Source organism: Drosophila mojavensis, unplaced genomic scaffold (assembly GCF_018153725.1).
Source record: "Drosophila mojavensis isolate 15081-1352.22 unplaced genomic scaffold, ASM1815372v1 contig_136, whole genome shotgun sequence".
NCBI classification, from domain to species: domain Eukaryota; kingdom Metazoa; phylum Arthropoda; class Insecta; order Diptera; family Drosophilidae; genus Drosophila; species Drosophila mojavensis.
Window position 1 is genome coordinate 28,365,621 of NW_025318667.1, and position 13,932 is coordinate 28,379,552.

The 13,932-nt window shown below is 38.0% G+C and overlaps 1 protein-coding gene across 1 annotated transcript; it reads right to left on the reverse strand.

Moving 5' to 3' along the window:
* Positions 1-84: 84 nt before the first annotated feature.
* Positions 85-6,831, reverse strand: LOC6584893 (nose resistant to fluoxetine protein 6). The gene is made up of 6 exons (XM_002010497.4): positions 6,412-6,831; positions 2,597-2,999; positions 2,452-2,525; positions 1,855-2,384; positions 560-1,216; positions 85-505 (listed from the first exon to the last, which is right to left on the reverse strand). The coding sequence occupies exons 1-6, from the start codon at positions 6,722-6,724 to the stop codon at positions 233-235; spliced, it is 2,250 nt and encodes a 749-aa protein (XP_002010533.1). The 5' UTR covers positions 6,725-6,831; the 3' UTR covers positions 85-232.
* Between the last annotated feature and the right edge of the window lie 7,101 nt (positions 6,832-13,932).

Genomic DNA, 13,932 nt, shown 5'->3' on the forward strand with positions numbered 1-13,932 from the left:
CTGGGAGTTATCGGCAAGGAACACAGCTGCTTCGGTCATCATCAGATCTGCATGGCGCGAGGAAAAAGAAACGCATGCAGCACATGTCCTACATTAAATTTGATTTTTATTCAAGTTGCCAGTTAACCCTGCCAACGCCTGGTAATGTGTGCCTCTTATATTATTATAAATAACAATATATACAAAAAAATATATTTTGATTCTTAACAAAAACTGAGTTAGCGAGTTTAAATTAGGCCTTTGATGGATCCTCAGCTCTGCTGGCTATGGGCTCTACTTCTGGCACTTGCTCAGCCCCATTCGTGGCTGGAGCTATGTCGGCGGATTGTTCGATGATCGGGGCCGTCTTTTCGCTTTCGACGGCGGCTGGCTTCTTGGGCGCCGGCTTGGCGTCGCCGCGTCCGAATATGGCCTTCTCAATGCCCAGAATGGGGGCCTCAAAGGCGAGCGTCGCAAAGATGGAGAGGGTGAGTGTGATGCCGAAGTCGTGCCACCAGCGCAAAATCTGCAAGCATTCAGACATTAGACATCAGGAGACCGAGGTGCAATGTGAGCTTACCGCATCGTAGTCGGAGAAGTGGGTATCCGTTTGCAGCCGGGCGGCGTTCACGAGCTGCACGATTCTGTGTATGACGTACATGCAGTAGCAGAGCCGACTGAAGCCCGTGAAGAAGCTCCACGAGAGGAAGTCATTGATGAGGCCGCCATGACCATTGTAACAGGCCCACACAATCCAGCCGATGGCCAAGGCCCAAGAGCTGCGGCTGAGCGGCTCGAACAGGGCGCCCTCAATGAGCGGAGAGTCGGGCGTGTCGGGCAGGATTCGCCAGAAGGGACCCCACATATCCGCCAGCATCGTGCCAAAGGCCAGCACCCAGCCAGTGATCACCCAGTGCCTGGCCAGCGGGATCTGTCGTCCCCGATTGCGCGTGAACAGGAAGTAGCCGAAGATGACGCCGATCAACCATGTCGGAATGCGCGTATGCGTCGGATAGTAGGTCAAGCGCTGGCGCAGATCCACATGATCGTCCTGCACGCGGAACAGTGTGAAATCGTTGTGCAGGAATGTGGCCACCGTGCAGCCCAGACAGAGTATACCGAATATTCCAATGGGTATCAGCGCCTTCTTGCCCCACTTATACAGCGGTATAAGGAACAGCGGCGAGAGGAAGTACAACTGGGTGTCCACAGCCAGGTACCAAGACTGCGAGACGCACTGTAGTCAAAAAATTAAAAGTGTGACCTCTAAATACAAGTTCGAACAATCAAGGTTGCTCTAGTCGAGACTGCTCAACTAGGAGGAGCTGATATTATGATTGGTAATTTGTTGAATATATTATACATATATAGACTCTCATGATCAAACTTCTAAATTGTGATAACTACATTTTGAGCTACATTAATATATAGCAAATCAAAGAACAAGCCTCGAATATTCGAATTCATTTTTCTGCGAATGCTCGGATGGGCGAGCGGTATTTAAAAATTACGAAATCTTTGCAATTATTATACAGACCTACATAGTAGGCTTGAAATCCTCTTATGGTATACAAATCACGCCTAAACAAACGTAATGAAATTATCAATTTTTACGATAGTAAGAAAATGGGAGCAGCTATCAAAGACATGAAATGGACACGTACTGCATATGGCATAGACAATTTCTAGTCTCCAGCTTTTGAGGTGTACGAGATATTTGCGTTTATACCGCAGGACAGACAGACATGGATAGATAGATTTGGCTTGCCTATATATAGACTCTTCCACGCCTCCTCCTTCCTATTACATGTACTTTCACACGCGATTTCCCATTCCCATACCCAATGGGTATAAAAAGGAAATGCTTTCACTTACTATGCTGTACGGGAAGGCGTAGTTCTGCACGTAGAGCAGTGTGGCCCACCAGGTATCCGCACAGCGCTGATCCTGGGTTCCCAGCTTGAACCACATGGGTCCGGCGCCGGAGTAGCGATATAGCGACATAATATAGAGGACGACTACAGCGACGACCGGCGTCAGGCGGATGTAGCGATGGAAGTACATCATTGGAATATTCAGCTTGCCCTTGGTGCGGTCCATCTCCCGGAAGGCGCCCCAGCACATCAACAGGCCGGACATGAAGAAGAACGTGTCCACGCAGAGCGAGCCGTTCTGCACGAGCATCGAGTAGGGTGTCTGCAGCCACGTGTAGTACTTGTTGCGGTTGATGTGCGGCAGGTCGTAGAACGTCATGTAGCCGTGGCCGAACACCACCCACATCATGCTGAAGCAGCGCAGTCCGTTCAGGCAGTGGATCACATTCGGATTGTTCACCTTCTTGACCGTGAAAATCTTTGGCGCATTGTGCAACACCGAGAAAGCCAAGAAGAGCGGTCTCTTGGGCGCTGCAAAGATGGAAGGAATTCATTTGTCTTACACTCTACAGCATTTTGGAAAGGATGCTAGACCTACCGCCCTTACGGGTCTGCACAAAGTCGTAAACGCTGCTGGCTAGCAGGAAGAATATGATCAGCGAGAAGAAAACGCTGCGCAAACAGAAATAACAATTATTTGTAACATTTGAAATCTTGATCCTTCAACCGTTGGCCACACTCACATGGCAAATATGTCCACTCCGCGGAACTCGACGGGCGCATTGTATTTGCACCACTTCTGCTGGACCATGGGGAAGCTAAGGTCGATGACATCGTTGCCATAGAGGTGTGCAATCGCGTACTTCAGCAGGGCGTCGGTTTTCTCCGCGCTGCAGGTGCTCGGCACGCAGACGCCCAGCTCAAAGATCTCCGGATCCGTTTGCTTGTAGCTGATGCGGGAGAACTCCTCATGTCGGCGCTTCACCTTTCTGTAGAACTGTGTGATGTTCAGCCGTGCCAGGCAGTACTGGCCGTTGAGCTCACTGCCGTAGGTGGCTGTGGCTGCGACGCACTCCTCGTACTGGCCCATGCTGATCAGATGCCCCCAGAAGAAGCCCACGGGCAGGCGACCCCATGTGTCCGGAACTGCAAGTGGCGCAAAGGCAAATAATATAATCAGCTAAAGTGCAAAAGGGTTTGCTTATTATTATAAATTAATATTATTTTTCAGTATATTCATTTATTAATTAGGGTCATGAAGTATCAAAGACTTATTAAGCGCTGCGATTTCATGGATCAAAGTCCACATCGTAGAAGAAACTGAACAAGACTACAAAAAAGCATCGTAAACGACATTGAATGGAAATGGAAATTACTTTGATGCGGATCAAATATGTAATACTCATAAATACATCATTTTAGAAGAAACAAGAAAGCTCCAGTCGTAACTGATCGACTACCAGATTACATTGAAATGAGTGTATTTGTCAAAGCACAAGTATCTAGTATTTGAAATACGCCTTTTACAAATTTAGCATGAGGGTGTGGATATAGGATTGGGGGTGAATTATATAAAAAATCTATACTTATAAAACACATATGAATTTAAATTTGGAGAATATACCTTTAAAGGTGTAGCGAATATAATTTTATCACTGATTTTCGATAAGGGTATTAATGGTTAACAGGATAACGGGAGCAGTCACCGATTTTTGGATATGCGATATGTGCGTGATATACACAAAAAAAATCAATCCTCTATCTCTCATATCTTCTGAGATCAACGCGTTCATACATACAAATCGACGGACAGTGCTAAATCGGGGTCTGCGACGCCTCCTTCTGCCTGTTACATACATTTAAAAAAAGTTATACCTTGATTTCCCTTTTTTCATGGGTTCAAGGCATAAAAAATTAAATTCACGTTAAACAGACCCCCGGACAAATATAAATGGAAAGGTATTTAATCTATTGCGGGGCAAAAGATAACACTTTCCCACTTTCTTGCTAGATCTACATCAATAATTAATAGCACTTCTGATAGGCTTCTGTATGTGGCGCATTGGTGAAAGGGCGTGCTATTTTTGGATGAGGCTATTCTTGAAGTGGTGGGGAAAAAAACCATGACGTTACTCGAGAAGCGCTTATCAGAGGCGATTGGCTGTGTACAGGGTGTCCACGAAGCAAGTGGCACTTAAATAACGCTTTGATATCTATCGATCGTAGATCATTAATTGACAAATTGTTGAGTATCGCCTCGCCGTGAGCATTGCCATTCATATTACTACTCGCTTAATCATGATTTATGATTGTTTGTCGCTTTGTAGAGGCAGCAGAAATCTTGCATCATGATCGATTTACCGCAATCTAATCGTCTATCAGAACGTACACGAGTGCATATGGCCAATCAATTTAGATTCTCAATTTGATTTACGATACGAGCATAAACCGTTTGCACTGACTTATGAATGGAGAACCAGAGAAATATATTACAAAATATGCCCCACTTGCGAAAGGCCAAACAGGAAGTTTTGTGTTCAATCGATCTCACGATCAGTTTATTCTTTTATATAGCGTACCTACAGCAAATATTGACCATTTGGTAACTGAGTGGATAATGACAATGGAAATGAATGATGGATATATATGGACAATACAATTTGTATACTTATATGTATTTATATATATTTGTATCATTGGGTTTGGAATAAAGTTTGAATATTCCGTTTACAACCTCTTGACAATATAATGCCCCAGTACGGATATTCAATTAAAATAATTATATATTTACGAAAATCATGTTAAATATTATATTTATCCTCATATTCATATTATACTACAAAGGAATTTTCAACTTAATATTACAGGAAAATTCAGTTTTGTTTTGATTTATTGTTTGAAATCGATAAGTTCACTTTAGATCTCCTTTTATACCCTGGAAGAAGTGGGGTTGTAAGCCTCTAATGGCTTACACGCCACACTTAAACAAAATTACTATACTCTTCGTATGAACGAAAGCGATCACGTATAGCCAAAAAGCTAAAGACTTAGTTAATATATATATACATATATATATATATATGTGTGTGTGTGTTTTTTTTTTTTTTTTTTTTGACAACTCACAATAGACTACATACATATGAAGATGTAGATGTAGATATATACCTACAGACTTCTTGAATAATTCGCAAGTCATTCTTAGTTCAATTTGATTAAAGCTTTAAAAACTTTAAAAACATTTCGAGTCGTAATATTTCACGAAGATCGCGACTTGATAGACACCTTCGAAGATCGTAGATTTGTTTCTATTTGAATGTTTAGGAAATCTATATACGAATATAAATCTCACAGCTTATTTGATCACTCAACAAAAATTTCATTTAATATAAAAAAATAATAATAATAACAAGTAAGAACGTTGCAGTCGGGCGTTACCGACTGCGGAATACTCATTCACATCCCATCAACAATTTAGTAGTTAAGTTTCGCTCTAATACTGTAAAATATACAGGTTTTTCCGATTTGCCACGCCCCAACTGGGCGTAGACACCTCATTTTTGGTCAGTTTTTAGAAAGAGATAACGGTACCCTAACTGCAAAGTTTGAATGCTTACCCTCAAAAAATGTGAAAATTACAGGGTATTTTTCGATATGCCACGCCCCTAAAGAGGCGTAAAAATTATTTTTGGGGAATCGATAGAGGAGGCTACCAGTAACTCAACTATCCAAATTTGAAGCTTCTAGCTATTATACTTAAGGAGATATAAACTTTTGCGGTTTGCCACGCCCCCTGTGGGCGGACATATATCCGACGAAACTTTTTGGTCTTGGGTGATCAGTCCGAGTATATATACAAAATTTGAGGTCTCTGCCATCAATAGTGTCCAAAATATAGGAGAATTTAAAAAATCACTATATCTTCAGGTCCGATTTGCCACGCCCCCAATGGGCGTAGACTTATAATTTATTTTCAGACTTTATAGAATCATACCATTAGCTGACGTGCAAAATTTCAGCATTCTAGGCTTACAACTTTAGGAGATACAGTTTTATCCGATTTGCCACGCCCCCAATGGGCGTAGATATATCCGCTATAGCTCGTGATCTTGGGTGGTCAACGCGGACTTATATACCAAATTTCAGATTTCTAGCTCTTCAACAAACATGATTTCTGGTATATCGGAAAATGCATTTTCCGAATTGCCACGCCCCTAGTGGGCGGATCGGGAAAATTTTAACACTTTATAAATCGGAGATATACACGAGTATGTGTTCCAAATTTCAAGTCTCTAGCTTCAATAGCGCCGAAATAGATTGCGTTCATACGGACAGACGGACAGACGGACAGACGGACGGACGGACAGACGGACAGACGGACAGACGGACGGACAGCAAGACGGACATTGCACAAAACCAATATACTGATTCACTTTCGTGAATGAGTATAATAAATAAATATATGAATATTTCATTCAAATCTTGAGCAGACTCAAGATCTGTCCTTCGATTGTATCTACTCTCTGGTTGTAGATCAGAGTAAATTTGTTGTATTGCTTACATTCGAGTGCCCACTCCTCCATGTTATGGATGGCGTCCCGTATGCGCGCCACATCCCTGTCGCACAGGGCGTCGTCGTAGGTGCTGCGCGGCTCGCTACTCCGGGCGAGCTGAATGCCCGTGCTATTGGCCACGGCCGCCTGTTGCGAGGCCAAGTCGAAGAACTGAAAGGCCAGGCTGCTCTCCATGGGCGTCGAGTGCCCGGTCAGCATGTTTTTCTCACTATTCGAGTAAGCTGCGCTCGCGTTGGCCAGCAGCAGCAGCTGCAGCAGCAACGCTGCCGTCAGCAGACCCAGCTTATGGGGCTGCTCCATAATTGCCTGCGGCTCCTTCTTTTCTTAATTCTGAGGCGCGTAAGACCGAGCTGCTCGCCAGCTAATCAATGATGCGTACGATTTTGAGCGTGCGGTTAACTAATTCTATTGCCAATCGATAGAATCGCTTTTATAGCCCAAAGTGTCCACTTCAGGTGAGGTGAACGTCATCGTCGTCGTCGTGGTCGTCGTCGTCGTCGGGGGTAGTAAGAGTTGGCGCGATGACCAAACGCTTTTGCCCTGAAATTTATAAATAGTTTTTCAAATATGCACACAGATACAGTTGCTGGCTAAAACGAAAACTGATAAGAAACTCTATAATCAATTGCTTATCTTTCCGGCAAGCTGAGCGCTCGCTTGGTAGCCAGAGCAGCGCGGATTTAGCTGGGATTTGTCGCTTGTGCTCGCCCTCGCACTCGCACGCTCCACAGGTGTAAATTATGTCAAAGCAGCCTTTAAAACTGTGCAGATAACCCGTTTAGGATTTATAGCCGAACACAGTTTAATTACTGGAAAGCCCGAAAGCAAAAACAAAAAAACAGACTAACCCAAACAATTGAACTTTGATTGCCGTTTGAGGTGGGTAAGGTGTGAGTAAACCTCTCTTAGCTCCTGCTTCTAGTCCCAGTTACCCTTTGATCACAACATTATCAACATTGTTCGTGAAATGTGTGGGCAAGTCCGTAATCTCCTCACATTGAGGGACAAATACTATACACATGACATTTGTAAATCAAACATTTCACATATGAAATGTGGGCCTGGCCATATCTCTCGATTCCTACCTTGAGCTGAACTAGTATTTCGAAGTTAAGAAACCAAGTCAGTGTTGAAGTGAGCTCAGCGCGAACTACAAAGCATATTTTGTATGTATCTAAAGTAAAAATCGGGATTTTATCTAGAATATGGTTGGGATGGTTTGGCGATCAAAGTTCTATGCCTCTTAATTATAAAATATCTGGGTGTATTGGTTTCCTCAAAAGTATATGGCAAAACCCATAAGCCCCATAAAATATATGTTCTTAATCAGGACAACGATCTGAGTACTATCCTTATGCATCCGACTGTCCAGGGTCTCGTAAATTCTTAATATGTATTTATTTCAGTACGTATATGATAGACGTTTTTTTTTTCGATAGCTCACCTCATTTCATTATTTTCTATGAAATATATTGATAATCTATATATTTAAATAAAATAAATTCATAATTATAAGAAATATTTAGATTTTATATATTTCGGATTGTACGTACATGTATCCCCTTTCCCGCAATTGCTTTTTTAAATACTACAGAAACTATAGAAAATCGCAAAAGGCTAATATTCCATAATTATTAATTTATTATATATTCACCTAAGCTACGCTTTGGATGTCATTTCAATAAATTGCAATATACTTGGATGTTTGTATAACGAAAATGAAGAAAGTGAATGAATTGGAATAATTGAAATTTCATACAATACTGCATTGTGATGAAGCAAGCAAAATCCAGAAAAATCCAGAAACGAGTAAATGAGCTAAACAACTACGGACGGGCGGAAACCATATTAAAAATGCAATTTAATGTTGATTTCCATCAGAAATATAAATACTTTATAGTTTATAATCAAAATGCATTCGTATCTCTTATTAACACTAAATTCCCTAGATATGTAACATAATAATCGCGAGCAGACTATGACTTTATAGATCTTCTGAAATAACTAAGCTTTCTCCATCAAATGTATAATCAGATTTAACTAGTTCAACCATATGCATACTCTATTTGGGGCTGCACTCATTAGCTACTGTTGACCTTATCGCTAACAGGGTTTTACGATCCACAAACGCAAACTTTTGTCGAAAAGAAATACACTTTATTGCTTCGCTGGCGTAATAAATTAATAAAACGAAAATAACAGATTAAATGTAGTGCGCCCATATGACATATGACATACAAATGAATCTATAGCAGAGCTTTTTCAAAAAGATTATTGTAAGTACGAACGGCTTTAAAATGTCTATGTATATTCGATTTGGCAGATATGAATAAATAAATTTATTTTTGAACTAATTCGTGAGCTGGGAGTTTTTATTGTGCATCATAATAAAAACAAACGCATAAAGTTGTCTACTCTAATTAAATTAAATTTATTACCGCTTATTGCTCTGATGTAACCGCAACAAACTGTTTCAGAAATACGGACCTATCTCAAACTTAATGATCAGCTGGCATAGAAACAGCGAAAGTGATAGCCGACTTCCATGTGGACAGACTCAAAGATACCACGCAATTGAAAATGTTTGCTAAAGCCAAAGAGTAAGAAAAATGGGGGAAGAAATGGCGATCAATTGAAAAGGGGTTGAGTTATTAACGTATTCCTTGTTTCTTTTCTTGAATCAGTACTTTAAACGTAAAGCCCATTTGTGTATAACGACCCGTCTAGACTAGAATGCTTTTCTTTTAGGAGAGAAGCACTAGACCCGTTCCAAATAATTAGAGGGTATGCTAACTTATCAATAATTCGCTTGGATGATTTCGCCGTAGACAAACAGTCATCTTCTATAATGTATAATGACAAGAACTATAAAACAGTTTAATAGCCTAAATGGGTTTATTTAAAAATAATCATCATTATCTCAGCTGAGCTTCCTAGCTAATATAATGTGAATGAATATGTCTGGAACCCTTAGGAGCTAGAGCTTTCATATATTATGTTATCCTAGTTCCTTTTTAGGTGTAAATCATTAATATATGTAAGACTACATTTTCGATCTTTTGAGAATTTGTATTATTTAGATGCTTGCAACGCTCAGGCCAATCCCTCTTCGGTCTCTACAGCGTTTTGAATTATTTGTATTTACAAGGTTTCTTCATCGTCGGTCGGACTGAAGTTTTACATTCGATGCACAGTAATATCAGGGCGGGGTATACACTTCAATCTGACGGCTTTTGCCAACTTATTTCAGATTTAGGGGCACGTCCGCAATCGATTGCCATAAATAGTTAATATATGGCGTGGGAACGACGAGAGCCTATTTCTGGCCTATAGAGGATTTCGTGTTCTCTAATCTATAGCCCTAATCTTATCAATGCCGTTGCTCCCGCACGAGTCTAACAGTCGAACACGAAGTGTAGGGACTATATTAGTTACTGGAATGCCCATCTAGCTGCCCGTCCATCCCCCACATGAAGTTGACAGCTTTTAATCAGATATCTCGTGAATATATTATATATAATTTTGCTTAACTATTATTTAGTAAAAACTGTTTAATGTGTTAGCTATCGACGATTTGAGTTGGCTCTGCTATTGAAAGTATTTGTTGGGAGTTCGACGAGTATTTCGTATGCTTATTTATGGCACATACTTGTTTATATCAATACAATTAAAGAGAATGGACTTGATTTTACCATTATATATACCATTGGAATCCTCCATTATCTCTAGCCTAAGCACTAGGCGCAGACAGTACACCATATGACGCTCAACTGTAGACTAGCTTTATGTATAGCATGTGCGTGTGTGTATGCGAGTATGAGCTCCTAAGTCATACTGCTCTGGTCAGCTCTGCTCTGTATTGCTTCACACTGCTCTGCTCTGCTCTCTGCTCTCTGCTGATCTGTACTGCGCTGCTGCACTCTAGTCTGTGCTCGCTCCTACTATGCTCTGCTCTCTAGTGTTCTGATCTCAATAGCTTTGCTCTCTTACATACTGCTCTGTTCTCCTCTACTGCTTTGCTTATCCTAATCCTATTTGACATGTCCTGAGTAAGTAGGGATATATATGTTTTTTGGGCAATTCCTTAAGTGGTTCGTAATTTAAGATCTTAACCTCAAAACTGCGGAATTTTGTACTTCAATTTAAATCATTTATATGCATATGTATGTATGTATTTACTTACATATACATATGTACATGTATGTAGAAGCTTTGTTATTAAAAACTTTCTTCATCCAAACAGCTACTAACTGCGTCTCTCTCGATAAAGCAACTTGAGCTCAGAATATTTATACCTAAAGGAGTCTCTTGACGTAGCATATACATATATACATATACATACGTAGAGTATAAGCTCAATATATATTGAATATACATATGTACATAGATGCAGCGTCAGTAAGTATTCTATTTTATGGAGGCGCTATCAAATTCATTTTCACTTTTTAATCTGAATTGATAAACATGTATTTACATATACATACGTATATGTATATGTAATAAATTCAAATGCAGTTTCTGGACAAATTAAATTTTATAATTTTTATTTAAATTAAATTATTTTACACTTTTTAGCAAAGTATTTTGTTAATTACAATGTGTGTGTGAGTGTGTGGTTGTTGCTTTTGTTTTTGTTGTTTGTGTGATTAATGTTTACTTTTGTTACAGTTTAATCATGTTTAATATATTTATATTAAGTTTTAAAGTACAAAACATTAATCAAATATATATATATATATATATATATATATATATATATATATATATAAAACATGTTTGGTAAAACAATGAAGAAAAAGAAATCGTAATTTATAAATTATTATTAATTGATAAGTGACAAAATCGCAATGGTTTTGTTTTTGTTGTTGTTGTTTGTTTTTTTTTTTTTTTTTTTTTTTGTCTTATATGCAGAAATACATTTCGAGCTATTTTACAAGTAAATATTATAATATATTGTAACCATTGTATAGATTATAAGTTATAGTATTTCTTTGCAGTTTGTTGTTGTTGTTGTTGTTGTAATTATAACTAGTTTTACTAAGGCTTGGCTTACACTTGACTTAACTATGTTTTCGTGGTTTTCTTGTTGTTGTTGTTGTTGTTGTTTAATTCACTTCTGTTTTTGCTATTCGCAGCAGTTTAAGAACTTGCATTTTGTATGCATAATAATAATAATCATAATAATAATAATAATAAACGTTGTTAGCAATGCGGATATATCGTCTCCATTTGTCATTCGATTAAATTATGATTTGCATTTTTGTTTTTCACTTTAAATTTACAATCGTACTTAACTAGTCCGCTGCATACTTATGTATATACATAAGTATTTATATATATATATATATATATATATATATATAAATATTAATTAGAGATGTCGCTTGATTTTAAGCTAAGACTTAGATACTACATTATTACTCTCATTTCGCGATATACACAGTTAATGCATGTGTTTTGTGTTTTGTTTCCTCTCTTCATTTATAATTGTAATCACAAATAGTTTTGGAATATGCTCTCTCTTTCTCTCTATCTTTCTCCATCGCCTTCGTCTTCCGCTCTTACATAGGTGCTGCTGTCTTTAGATTTTAGATATTAGAGTTGTTCTTATTCTAAACTTATCCCATGCACAAATCAACACACGCAAACACACATACATATACATGGACACACGCACACGCACAACTCATTAAAACTTTGTTCATTGCTGCTGACGGGATGTCATATAACAAAACAGTTAGATAGCCAACACATCGGATCTAACATTTGCATTTTCATTTTTGCTTCTTGTTTTTCTTTCCATTCTTTTTTTTTTTTTTTTTTTTTTTGGGTTATTCAATTATTTATATATATATATAATTAATTGTTGACTGTGCCTGCGCGCGTGCCGCCTAGCGCGCCATATAGCGACCGCTGTTTAAAGGCAGCGTCATGTTTCCATTTCGTTTTACTTGTATCAATATATTTTTACAAGGGCCCAAGGAGCTGGGCGGCGACTCCTCCCTAAGCCACAAATTGTGTTTATTTTCATTATTATTATTATTCTTTTCTTTTTTTTGTTCTTTTTTTTTTTTTTTTTGTTTTTTTGTTTGTTTTTGTTTTGATTGTGCGGCGCATACGGACGCTTGGCGGCAGTGGCACAGGCACGGGCACTACTTTCTTTTGGCTAAATTTGTTTGTTTGTTGTTTTTGCTTTCGATCGGTGTTAATTATTATTTAGTTAACAAACTATGGGGTTTAAAAACACAAACTTTGTATGTACATACATGTATATCTATATATATATATATATATATCTATATATCTATATATGTATATATATGAATGGTTTTATGGTTATACATATGTGGTAGATATATGCGATACTAAGAACTAGGCCATTGGATTTGACTTACAATTGTTTTATACGTACCATATAGCAATGTACATACGAAGCTTAGGCGCCAGTATGCTTATTTACAATAAATGTTCAATTTGTTTTGTTAACGCATTTATGAAGGCATTTGTTATGCGCCGTTACATTTCGACTTAAACGAATGTTATAATATACTCTGTATCTATTAATATACATATACATAGATGTATGTATGTATGTATGTATGTATATATATTTGTGTGTATAATATGAATACATGTTTGCCTATGTATATATGCAATTTACAAAATGTTTAACGCTCTATCTCCCTTACACACTCCACTTTCCATTCGAACTTTCTTAATTTTTTTTTTTTTTTTTTTTTTTTTTTTTTTGCTTTGCTTTGTTATTCTCCGTCTATACACGATTCTTGGGCGGCGGCAACTCTTGTAAAAAATATGGGCGTATTCCAAAGCTTATAAAAAATGTAGACTACAATCTAAATGCTAATCACCTAGTAAATAGTGTATGCCTTACGACTAGCTCCCTAAGCCTAAGATGTATATTTCTAGCGTTAATAAATAGCAATTATTAAAATTTCAATATTTCATTAAATTAACATGGTATATTCTGCCTTGGTTGTATCTTCTTCTTTTGTTTTTGCGACAAATATTTTCAAAGAAAATAAAAAAAAAAAAAAAATACAGAAATTGGTAAACAAACAAACAAAATTATATCTATAACATTAAGACCGATGTTTTCAATTCTATTATTTGTATTTGTTTTTTCTACTTCTTCATTTTTGTTTTGTTTTTAGCTATCACAAAATGAAATACTACATAAATTACGTTAGGTATTTACAATTGGTGGCAAAACGTGTGTGTATTGTTGTTGTTGTTATCATCTTCTCTATATAGCAAAACAGCAAAGGAAATCAAAATGTGTTAACGAACTGATCTTGTTATCTATATACGTGTATATATATGTACATATATATATATATATAGTATATGTATGTAAGGCTTTACTATTTCGAATAAGTTGTACATTTCTAATTGGTTAATGAAAGCATTTGACTATTGCTTTAATTGCTTCGAGTGAGTGTTATTTGGTCGTTGGTGTTATCGGGTTGCAACTTGCACTTCTACTAATC

Bases quoted from the DNA above. Each gene is read 5' to 3' on its own strand.
- LOC6584893 (XM_002010497.4), bottom strand. From the start codon at position 6,724: ATGGAGCAGCCCCATAAGCTGGGTCTGCTGACGGCAGCGTTGCTGCTG. The intron at 2,526-2,596 runs GTGAGTGTGGCC...CTGTTTGCGCAG, and splicing joins GGAGTGGACATATTTGCCAT to CGTTTTCTTCTCGCTGATCA. The intron at 1,217-1,854 runs GTAAGTGAAAGC...TTTTGACTACAG, and splicing joins ACGCCTTCCCGTACAGCATA to TGCGTCTCGCAGTCTTGGTA.